Here is a 12,996-nt window from a genome sequence, read left to right as displayed (position 1 = left end):
CTCTTTTTCCTTTCCTTTATTGTTTCTTTTATCATCAAAGCTTCAACATAGAATCATAGATTCAGAGATTGCATTTTTTTTAATCATCAGGTTTCTATTTCTGTTTCTATTTCTATTAAGTATTAACATAGAATCATAGATTGCATTTTTTTCTAAATAGCGGTGTTAGTGTGTTACACTGTTACTGGTTTAGGCATCTCATGAATTGGTGAATGTGCATTTTTTCTAAATAGCGGTGTTATTGTGCTACTGCTTGTAGTGTTTTTCACTTTTTCTAAATAACTGATTACTGTTTATTAATATCAGAAGCTTGTTAAAGTTTGTTATTTAAATTAGGTTATGTTTTGTTTTCTAGGTTCACAACCATGGCTTCTGAGGATGGTAATGGTGGTGGACTTGAAACGAACATAAGTGCATGTGGATCATCTTCTTCATTTAGAGGAAGAGGGAGGAAAAATATTAGGGGTAATAGGACTGATATTGGGTGGAAATATGGAACAGATGTTCATGGTGATGCTAGGAAAGTTAAATGTAAGCTTATCAATGTCATGCGTATAATGAATTATATAAAATTTCAATTTTAGGTAAACTCGTACGAGTTTACGAGTCGAGTTTACCTAGGTAAAACGAGTTGAGGTAAACTCTCGATTTGTAAAACATTGGTTAGAATAAACAACAAATGATCATTATTTTATCTTAATTTTATATGCACGCAAACTAAAATATGTTGATTTCAAAAATAATTTTGTTATATGTCTTGACAATATTTTGTTTGTAAATCAATATATCAATAATTTCCATTAATATTTAAAAATTTAAAAATTTTAATCAAAATTATACAAACAAACATAATAAAATAATCACATACGTTAGCGCAACAGAAAGAGCGGACAGGCGGGCACGATAGTGCCCGTCTTTCCGCTAGTAACTAATAGTAACATTCCAAGTACTTAACCCTAGATACTTAACCCCAGCTACTAGCTCAATTGGTAGTGGGAATGCATTGAAGTAGTACTTAACCCCAGGTACTATGTTCGATTCCCATGGGAGGCAAAAACACTACTATAATTAAGCTTGTGAGTAACAGTGCCGGGGGGTACAGTGCCTAGCCGGGACCCGCCTGGACTGTTACACTTATTTTTTTAATGATATCAACAATATAACAAAAATAATATCTTTCAAATGAAATATAAAAAATATAATATAAATTTTTATATTATTGAATAACACCAACAAAATAGCATTATTATAATCAAATTTCTTTAAAAGTATAATTAGGAAAAGAAAAAGCCAACTCAAAACCATTTTTTAACAATATTTTATTTATATTGGCGAAAAGACGGACACTCATGTGCCCTGTCTTTCTGCTTTTTTATTGCACACTAACGTTTGAAAATTTTGAACGGCGTTTTTTTGTGAAATTTTGATTTCGATTAAAATTATAAATATAAATGTTTGTTTCTTTCAAATTATAACATATCAAACTAACCATGATTATCTATTTCAATGACATCAACAATATAACAAAAAAAAATATAATTTAAATTCTTACTTTTTAAATAACACCAACACAATCTTTATTATACAAAAAGTTGTTTAAGGGTATAATTAGGATAATGAAAAAAACAAGTATAGATATACTAATCTAATCTGTTACACTTTTTAAAGGATAAAATAAAAAAAATTAGACATATATATCGTGTTTGTTACACTTTTATTTTAATATTTGAATTTATTCTTATATATTTGTTGTATGTGTTATTTGTATTGAAACTTGAAGGCAAATTTGGAAATAGGAAAAGTCAGCCCAAAAGAGCTGAAAAATGTTATTTTCTTTATATATAGTATACATACAGACAAACCAAAATATGCCCGAGTTGATAAATAATTTCGTTCTATGCTTAGACAATAATTTGTAGATAAATCAATGTACAAATAATTTCCATCAATATTTAAAAAATTTAAATTGTAATCAAAATTATACAAACAAACATAATAAAATATACACACACGTTAGCGCGTTAAAAAGAGAATTGCGGGATTTTGGAAAGATTTTAGGCTGGCTTTTTGTTATACCAATTATACCCTTAAACAAAAAAAATCTATAATAATGTTTGTTTTTGGTGTTATTAAAAAGATAAGAATTTTTTTTATATTTGTTATATTATTCTTATCATTGGAAAAGATAAATATAGTTTGTTGAGTTTGTCACATTTGAAAGTCACAAATATTCAAAAAAAATTGTTTGTTAACTTTTTGTTTTAGTCCCTCTAAAAATTCTATAGGGACCAAAATTAGCTATTGAAATTTCATAAGGAGTAAATTTGAAGGAAAATTTTAGAGGGACTTAAAAAAAAAGTTAATATATTTATAGGGACCAAAAACATATTTAACCTTATTTGTTATATTATTCTTATCATTGAAAAAGATAAATATGGTTCGTTGAGCTTGTTACATTTGATAGTCACAAATAAAAAATTTATAAAAATATCGTTTGTAATTTATACGCAAATTTTTTATAAAAATTGTTGATAATCTACACGTGTCAGCGCAATAAAAAGAGTTATTGTCCGTCTTTTCACAGATATATTATGCATTGTCCCTACCAACTGAGCTAAGCTCACGGGAACTCCACCGATATATTTATAAAAGATCAATATATTTAAGTATAATATTTTATTTTATTTGAGTTATTTTTTGTACAGTTTTATTTATATTAAAAAAAAGTATAATATTTAAAACTTAGATTGGTATAGAAAATATAAACTGAAAATTGAGACCGCACGTGCATATAAAAAGTTACTGGTAATAAATTGATTGATGCCGACACTTAGGATTAGGTTAGGATTACGATTGACGATACGCTAACAAAATTCTTCTTCTTCCATCTGAAACGCGATTTCTTTTTCTTCTCCCATAGACCCAGACCAGACCACTGCACCGCTCTCTATCCACCACACCACCACCGACGCGACCGCTCATCTCCTTCTTCATCCATCACTGCCGCATCCTCCTCCATTTTCTGAGTTGATTCTTCAGTTTAGAAAGCTATCTCCATCTCTCTCCACAAACCCTAGTTGTTGTAAATTGTAAGGTAATGTGAAATTGAATGTAATTTCCTTCAAATCTGATTCTTCATTGATGATTACATGTTCTTTAGTTAATTGCATGAGTTTTCCATCTGTTGTTGTTAAACCTAGATGATTACATGTCTTGTTTGCTGTATGGAGATGTCTGGTATTCTTTGTTTTAGAGTTTAAACCTTTGACACTTAACAGACTAAATGCTTTTTAAGCTGCTGGTGAAGGAAAATGTTTGAATGATTCATTGCAGTGAGATTGTGTTGTGCGCCTAGAAGAAATAGAAGTACACAACTTTACCTAATTTTTGATATAATTAGATGTGCTAGGCTAATGTGACACTCTGATAATACTTTGTTAATAATTAGTGTTGTTTTGTTTCTATCTTTACTTGATCATTAAAAATTGAAAGAAATAGAAGTATAGAACTTTACCTAATTTTTGTTTTGATTCGTTTCCTGTCTACAATATAAGTCCAGTTTTTCAATTCAACAAGTTCTTCAACAACTTTCTAGTTGAATGTGATGGTAATCTATTGGCAGTATTCGAGAGTTCTCTTATTAAGCTGTTAAGAAGTTGTGAAAAGATTTAATTAGTTACATTTTTTTAAGTCACTCGGAAAGCGTAAAGTGTAACTTTAGGTATGTAAAGAACGACTTTATATATTATGTATTTTAAATTTTGAATGATCGGTTTTTGGTTTATTACGACTTAAATATGTTATATGCAATATGATTTATATATTTTAGTTTATTTTGTTGGCGGGATGGCGGCCATCCCAAACTTTTTTGTCTGGCTCCGCCACTGTTTCGGGGTTAGTGAGTTCTCGCATCTCACAATTCTCTTATTTCGATTTTCTTATTATTTTGATTGCTGGTAGTGTCACTTAATTTTGCTCTAACTTTTATTTTGTTCAAATTTAATTTCTTATAAGTGCATCATAATTAGCAAGTTTATATATATAATGAATGATTTACACAGAAAATCGAGGCACGTAGAAAATTATTAGATCCATGCAGGTTGGGTTAGTTTAGGATTACGCAATATTGCTGCTGGCCGCTGCAACATTCGTTCACAATTTTCTTATTTCAAATTTTATTTTTCTTCAACTTTAATTTCTCATCTGTTGTTGGAATCCAAACGAAGAAACACTACACATATGTAAAAGCTGATAATATAGCATAATTGGCTAGTTACGAAAATTAACATTGAACTTTAGCTATATATATATTTCAGGTGCATTGTGAGTTGTGACTATTTTCTTTTGGACTATAAAATGGATGATCGCATTAGTGAATTGCCTGACGACATCTTGTGTGATATGCTCACAACATTATCCATGAAAGATTTGTTGAAATCCAGTATACTGTCTAAAAGGTGGTCCAAACTTTGGGGTTTAAGGAGAGATCTCTACTTTGATGTCTTCAATGTGCTTGGAAGCAGCGAGAAGGAACTACAAGAAACTGGGTATCTCATTGATGTCACTAGTCGCTTTTCTGTTGATAGATGTATCGATTTGTATAAGACTAGGGATGAATTTGTAAAACGAGTAGATCAATTTGTCAAGAATTTTCCTGGCACAGTGATCAATTCTTTCCTAGTGAGCTTCTATCTAAATTGCGAACAAAGCAACACTATTGATCAATGGATAAGTTTTGCAATTGCAAGGGGAGTTGGAAGGATCGATTTACTCCTTCTTGGAGAGCCTTATCCAGCTCACCCTAATCCTCACCCAAATCCAAGCAAACGTTACAAATTTGCCTTTGACTTATTTTCGGAGACCACTGCTTCTGCTCTAAAACATCTACATCTTGAATGTTGTATTGTTTGCAATCCAACCAATTGTGACTTTATTCCATTCAAGAATTTGACAAATCTTTCACTTAATGAAGTAAAAGTGGATGAAATGTTCATAGAAAGCTTGTTATCTAATTGTGGACTGCTTGAAGAGCTTTGCTTAGTTTATTGCGAGTTCAAATTGTCAATACCAAAGATAGTAAGTTCATCTTTATGTCATCTCAAGGTTTCAAATTGCTATAAGGTATCTAACAATAGGCGGACATTTGTAAACTTGATGTTAGTGGACTGCCTTAAACTCTCCTCATTAGAGTATCATGGAGAAAATGGTTTATATACCTTGAACATTAATACACATGCATTGAAGAAAATTTTCTCCTCCATTTCATTGGAACAAGATCTTAACTCATTTGCTCTCTGCACAACTTTTCCTGAACTTGAAATTATGCATTTGGATATATATATGAAGGTTAGTCATAAAATGTTGGAAAGAGTGAGTTTTTTTATTTATTTTTTTACATTTCTTTTTCTTCTGAATTATAAATTGAATTGTGCACGTCATTGGTCAGGTCACAACTTCCTTTTACATTTCTTTTTCTTCTGAATTATAAATTGAATTGTGCACGTCATTGGTCAGGTCACAACTTCCATAAAAATAACTCAATCGTTCAGACATCTTAAACAATTGGACTTTATCATTGATTGGTACACTTTAAATGACAATGATGACGACGACGATGAGTGTAGTCTTTTGTGGATTTTAAACATCCTTCAAGCTTCTCCTCTTCTGCAGAAACTCTCTGTCATGGTGAGTGAACATAGTTGATACAAATGCTTTACTTTTATTTAACGGCTATCTTACTGATTTTATTTTTATCGATGGCTTCATAAACCATGCACATTTAAATATCTTACACTTGGTTACCCATTATCATTCAAAATCTAACTTTTAATATGATTCCTCTAAGGAGTTTAACGCTTCCTTTGAAATATTTTATTTTTATAATTTTACAAACTTTTGTTATTTGTTTAGATAATTTTATTAGATATCTTGATTTGCATTCATGTTGTGATTTTAATATTGTTTTGTTTTATTTTTTTTAATATTGTTTTGTTAGTTTGCACGTCCAAGGTTCCATGAAAATCAGAATGATATTATGGATGTTGAAGTATTCTCTCACAACGAGGTAAAAGTTATTGAATTTGGAGGATGTGTTGGCAATTGGTTTGAAATTGAGTTTGTTATGAATGTTATAAAATATGCACACAAACTTGAGAAAATAGTTGTGAGTCCCTATTGGAAAGATTATGACTCGAATTGGAAGTTTGATCAGGTATGGTTTCAAAGTGGGCGTGAAAAGATGATCGAAAAGCTTCAAGTTGAAGGAGTGGTAGGTCGAGAAAAAGTTGTGCTCTTATAAGATTGTATAATTCTATGTGTTTTGTGTGCCAATTGATAGAATTATATTAGCATTGCTCATAGCTTTACTACTTTTAAGCAGTAGGGGAACCAAAAATATTTATTTGTGGGCACACCAATAAGTAGAATATTTTTCCTTCAAAAATTCATATAATATTTTAAGCTGAGTTTTTTTAGAATAAATGATGACATTATGAACTCATTAAGTACGTAAAAAAGAGACGTACAAATATTATCCCCAAATATTTTGGCCTTCCTATTTTTGTTGGAGTTATGATGATTAAATGATATTTTTTGTGATCATCAATTTATTTTAGTTAAAACGTTGGTAACATATACAAAGTATGAGTACATACACTGGTATTAAGGTTGCTACTCACAGAGTATAAGTTCATGTATAAATTATTTTTCAAACTATAGATATGGAGACAAATATTATATAACTCTACCGATTATCAATCCTATGCCCTCATGATAATATGTGTTACTACCTTTTTCCAAATAGATATGGAGACGTTAATAAAGTTTTACGATATTTGTAGATTTGTGTTTTTGGTTACACGAATAACGTGATTTTGAGGTACGAAAGTATAATAAGGTACTAAAATAACAACTTAACATTTTAACTAACACCCTAATCAATTTTTTTTTAATAATTACTCTAATCAATTTGGATACTGAAGTGTAAGGATTTTTTTAAAAGTAATTGTTTTCTTTAGAAAAAGAACTTTATTATTTAGTATAAGATATTATAGTTGATTATATCATTTTTAGCTTTTTTGACGGTACATGAATTAATAAAGGTCAAATACTATGATATTTTATTGTAGAACTTTTTCTAATGACATACTCCCTTCGGTCACATTTATAAGCAAAAAATCACTTTTTAGATTCTTTCAATACTTAATGTATTTAGTCAATATATAGACCAAATACATTATGTATTCAATGAATCTAAAAAGTGATTTTTTGCTTATAAATGTGACCGGATGGAGTAAATTGCTCAAGTTAGATGATGTTTATATATGTATTTTAGGTTATATTTTAAATCGTCTTTAAATAAATTAACATATATATAACGGTGTCGGTGTCCTATATTTTTTACATTAGCGGTGTCGCGGTGTCCGTGTCGTGTCGTGTCGCGGTGTCCGTGTCAGAGTCCGTGCTTCATAGGTTTTGTATGATATGCTTATTTGTTTGTAGTTTATTGGTTAGACCAGTTTTGGTCTTTTGGACATGGTCATACTTATTCTAGAGGGTTATTTCCGGGATTTTATATTTTCATTATGTGTATTATTTATTTTATATCCTCTTATAATGCTTGCATTTGGTGGAGGGTATTTTACCTTCTGGCTTATCATTTATATCATATATATACTTGTTATTTTGATAAATAAATAAATATATTTCTCCCTTATTCTTCCTAAATATATATATATATATATATATATATATATATATATATATATATATATATATATATATTTCTAATGGGGGAGGTTGTGACTGCGTTTTCAATGTTCTTAGCATGTGTTTGGTTAACTGCAGTTTGTAGTTGGTGTCTCGGATTTCAATTGATAGTTTATAAATTCTGGTTTTGGTGATTAGTCTAGTTTTCATTTTGTTGAAAAGTTAAACTTTTTTTTTGGAATATAAATATAACAGAGCATGAGACCAGAACGAAATCATCATATATTAAAGAGGATTGCAAGTTTACATCCACTAACTAAAAAAATTGCTGATCCATTTGGGTTCATCTACTAAACCATATAGAAAAATCCATGTCCATTTTTTTTACCATTTTGCCCTTAGGAGGGGTATTTTCGTCATTTGGTAATTGGGGGAGTGTTCCTATATATATATATATATATATATATATATATATATATATATGCTAAATTCCCCTATTTCTCTCATTTCTCCACCCACTTTCTCTCACTACAAACATATTTCTTTCCCTTCTCTCTCTAAAAAAACAAAAACGCGATCTTCTCCTTCTCTCTTCTCAAACACGCCCTCACCCTCTCTTCTCTCCTTTCTATCAAATTGTTGAACATGTTTTAATTAGCTGTGATAGCTGTTGGTATTTGTTCCTCTCATGTAGTTAATAATTCCTATTTGTTAGGAAGGGATAGTGGGATTGACTTAGTTGTTCCATTATTCACGTTTAGTTACTGGAGTCATTTTGTTCAGTTTGTTTTATCTCTCTGTAAAGCTGTGTTAAATAGCTACTCTTTTGCACTTGAATAATATAGACAAAATTCCCTTATGTTTTATGCTAACAATTGTGGCATCCGAGCTTCTCACGGGGCCTGGTGATTAGGGAATTTGAGAGCTAAAAAACTGCAGTTTTCTTAGAAAGAGTAACCATTTCAGTGAGTGAAACACAAGAGACTAAGTGTGAGAGAAACCCAAAATTTGAGAAGAGAACAAATATGACAACAGAGAACAACAATTTTGTTCAACCAACCATACCTAGATTCGATGGTCATTATGATCATTGGTCTATGTTGATGGAAAATCTCTTAAGATCGAAAGAGTACTGGAGCTTGGTGGAGAGCGGGATTCCAACTGTAGCAGCAGGAGTTCAACCAACAGAACAACAAAGCAAGGCAATTGAGAAGCAAAGTTAAAGGATCTTAAAGCAAAAAACTATCTTTTCCAAGCTATTGACAGAAAAAACATGGAAACAATTCTTAACCGCGACACGGCCAAGGATATTTGGGACTCGATGAAGCAAAAATATCAAGGGTCCACGAAGGTGAAGAGAGCTCAATTGCAAGCTCTCCGGAGGGAGTTTGAGGTGCTCGGCATGAAAGATGGAGAGAAAGTGGATGAATATTTTTCTCGAACCTTATCCATTGCCAACAAAATGAAGACACATGTAGAGCGCATGGATCAATTGGTGATTGTGGAGAAGATACTAAGGTCTATGACTAGACAATTTGATTATGTTGTGGCTTCCATAGAGGAATCCAACGATCTCAACACAATGACTATCGATGAACTTCAAAGCAGTCTGCTTGTTCATGAGCAGAGAATGCAATCCCACATTAGAGAAGAACAGGTGCTGAAAGTGGCATTTGATGACAGTGCTGGAAGGAAAGATGGTGACCAAAATGGTGGAAGAGGTCGAGGCAGAGGAGGCTTTAGAGGCCGAGGAAGAGGTCGGGGTAAACAACAATACAACAGAGCATTAGTTGAGTGTTACAAGTGTCAAAAATTGGGGCACTTTCAATATGAGTGCCCTGATTGGGAAAGGAATGCACACTATGCTGAATTAGATGAAACAGAAGAAATGCTCCTAATGGCTCATGACGAGTGTGATGATGAGAAGAGTGCTAAGATTTGGTTTCTTGACTCCGGATGCAGCAATCACATGACAGGAAACAAACAGTGGTTCACAGACATATATGAGCAATATCAACAATCTGTCAAGCTCGGAAACAACTCCAAGATGGTTGTAGTCGAGAACAGTAATATTAGATTGCATGCTAATGGAATTACACAAGTAATCACTAATGTGTACTATGTTCCTGAGTTAAAAAACAACTTGATTAACATTGAACAATTGATAGAGAAGGGAGTTTCTGTGTTGATTCAAAATGGAGAATGTCGTTGCTATCACTCAAATGATGGTCTGTTTTTGCAAACAAAGATGTCAACAAATAGAATGTTTGTATTTCATGCAACTCCGATGTCTCAAGTTTCAACATGCTTCAAGACTGTCTCGGAAGATGAAACACATCTTTGGCACTGTCGTTATGGCCATCTAAATTTCAAGGGACTGAAAACTCTTCAATCTAAAAAGATGGTAACAGGGCTGCCGGAAATAAGGACACCAAGCAAGTTGTGCAAGGATTGTGTCATGGGTAAGCAACAGAGGAAGTCTATGCCAAAGAAAAGTTTGTGGAGAGCTACACACAAACTCCAATTGGTGCACTCTAATATATGTGGGTGTCATTATTATCTGAAAAGTCTCAAGCATTTACTTCATTTAAAAAATTTAAAATCTTGGTTGAGAAAGAAATAGGGGCTTCAATTCAGTGCCTTCGAACAGATAGGGGAGGAGAATTCACCTCTAAAGAATTCAATTCATTTTGCAGCTTACATGGCATTAAAAGACAATTGACAGCAGCTTTTACACCTCAACAAAACGGAGTCGCGGAAAGGAAAAATCAGACTATTATGAATATGGTTCGTTCAATACTGTCAGAAAAACATGTCCCGAAGTTCTTGTGGGCAGAGGCAGTAAATTGGGCTGTTCACATCCTGAATAGAAGCCCAACCTTGGCAGTGAAAGATAAGACACCTGAAGAAGTGTGGAGTGACATTAAGCCATCAGTTCATTATTTTAAAGTCTTTGGTTGTGTTGCACATGTTCACATACCAGATGCCAAGAGAAAGAAGCTTGATCCCAAGATCTTTCAATGTGTGATGTTAGGGGTAAGTGATGAATCCAAAGCATATAGACTTTTTGATCCAACTACCAAACATATTGTGATTAGCAAAGATGTGATTTTTGAAGAAAATGAGTGCTGGGATTGGGAAAAAAGTCTAGAAAATCATAAATCAAGTATATTAGTTTGGGGTGAAAGTGAAGAAGAAAGGCATGATTCTCCTCACAGTGAAGAAGAAAACGAAAATTCAGAAGGTGGAGAAAAAATGGGCTCTTCTTAAAGTCATTCATCAGCAGAGGCTCTAGAAGAAGGAAGGGTGAGACAACCACCAGTATGGATGAAAGATTTCGTGAGTGGATAAGGGTTATCAGAAGAAGAAGAAACACAAAATTTTGTGATGTTTACTATAACATCTGATCGAACTACATTTGAAGAAGCTGTCAAAAGTGAGAAATGGAGGATTGCAATGAATAATGAGATGGATGCAATAGAGAATAATAATACTTGGGAGTTGACTAACTTACCGGCAGGTGCAAAAACTATTGGCCTCAAATGGATTTTTAAAACAAAGTTGAATGAGAATGAAGAGGTTGAAAAGTACAAGGCTAGACTTGTAGCCAAAGGATACTCTCAACAATATGGAGTTCATTACACTGAAGTATTTGCACCAGTGGCTATATAGGACACCATTCGAATGGTAATCGCTCTTGCTGCCCAAAAAGGATGGAATGTGTACCAGTTAGATGTTAAAAGCGCTTTCTTGCACGGCGAGCTGAATGAAGAAGTTTTTGTTGATCAGCCACAAGTTTATGTGAAGAAGGGTGATGAGTCGAAGGTGTATAAATTTAGAAGGGCATTGTATGGCCTTAAACAGGCACCACGAGCATGGTACAACCGCATTGAAGCCTATTTCACAAAGGAAGGATTTGAGAGATGTCCATATGAGCACACCTTATTTGTGAAGTTGAGTGAAAGAGGTAATATTCTCATTGTTAGTCTTTATGTTGATGATTTAATATTCACTGGTAATGATGAGAATATGTTTAAGGAGTTTAAGAAATCTATGGAAAAGGAATTTAACATGTCAGACCTTGGAAAGATGCACTATTTCCTTGGAGTTGAAGTAATTCATAATGAGGAAGGAATTTATATTTGTCAAAGGAAATATGTAACTGACTTGTTAGAAAGGTTTGGCATGGAGAAAAGTAATTTGCCTAGGAATCCTATTGCTCCTGGGTGCAAGTTGATTAAAGATGAAAATGGTGTGAAGGTGGATGCTACAAAGTATAAGCAAATTGTTGGTTGTCTGATGTACTTAGCAGCCACAAGACCTGATCTGATGTATGTATTAAGTCTAATTAGCAGGTACATGAATTGTCCAACTGAGTTACACATGCATGCAGTAAAAAGAGTACTCAGATATCTCAATGGCACAATTAATTTGGGGATTATGTATAAGAGGGATGGAAGAGAGAAGCTGGAGGCATACACAGATAGTGATTATGCAGGTGATTTAGATGATAGAAAAAGTACTTCCGGATATGTATTTATGCTTAGTTCAGGTGCAGTCTCATGGTCGTCTAAAAAGCAACCGGTGGTTACTTTATCGACAACTGAAGCAGAATTTATTGCAGCTGCCTTCTGTGCTTGTCAAAGTGTTTGGATGCGAAGAGTTCGCGAGAAACTTGGTCACACTCAATCTGGAAGCATCACTGTGTATTGCGACAACAGCTCAACAATAAAGCTTTCAAAGAACCCTGTGCTTCTTGGTCGTAGCAAACATATTGATGTTCACTTCCACTTCCTCCGTGATCTTTCCAATGATGGAACATTAGAGCTAGTTCACTGTAACTCTTAGCATCAAATAGCAGATATCATGACAAAGCCATTAAAGTTGGAAGTATTTGAGAAGCTACGTGGACTGCTTGGAATGTGTTTTATGCCAGATACATAAACTAATTGCAATAGTGCAAATAGTTTAAGGGAGGGAATGTTGAACGTGTTTTAATTAGTTGTGATAGCTGTTGGTATTTGCTCCTATCATGTAGTTAATAATTCCTATTTGTTAGGAAGGGATAGTGGGATTGACTTAGTTGTTCCACTATTCACGTTTAGTTAGTGGAGTCATTTTGTTCAGTTTGTTTTATCTCTCTGTAAAGCTAGGTTTGTTTTATCTTGGTTTTTTGGGTGTCAAACATTGATTACGTTTGAACCTTTTTAACCTTTGATATCTCATTTTTTTCTTGGGAAGGGAAAAAATAAGCAAAACCCTTGAGAATCGAGGTCCGGGAGTTGTTTT

At 33.0% G+C, this 12,996-nt stretch overlaps 1 protein-coding gene across 1 annotated transcript; it reads left to right on the top strand.

The window, feature by feature from the left end:
* Window positions 1–2,843: 2,843 nt before the first annotated feature.
* Window positions 2,844–6,495, top strand: LOC146904323 (F-box/FBD/LRR-repeat protein At1g13570-like). The gene is made up of 4 exons (XM_085727595.1): window positions 2,844–3,094; window positions 4,317–5,346; window positions 5,515–5,685; window positions 5,996–6,495. The coding sequence occupies exons 2-4, from the start codon at window positions 4,357–4,359 to the stop codon at window positions 6,296–6,298; spliced, it is 1,464 nt and encodes a 487-aa protein (XP_085583721.1). The 5' UTR covers window positions 2,844–3,094; window positions 4,317–4,356; the 3' UTR covers window positions 6,299–6,495.
* The last annotated feature ends 6,501 nt before the right edge of the window (window positions 6,496–12,996 follow it).

Source organism: Medicago sativa, chromosome 7 (genome assembly GCF_051527215.1).
Source record: "Medicago sativa cultivar Bolivia chromosome 7, Bolivia_mono, whole genome shotgun sequence".
In the NCBI taxonomy this organism is placed as follows: domain Eukaryota; kingdom Viridiplantae; phylum Streptophyta; class Magnoliopsida; order Fabales; family Fabaceae; genus Medicago; species Medicago sativa.
The sequence above is the reverse complement of the archived record's forward strand: the minus strand, read 5'-3'. Positions and strand labels throughout refer to the sequence as shown.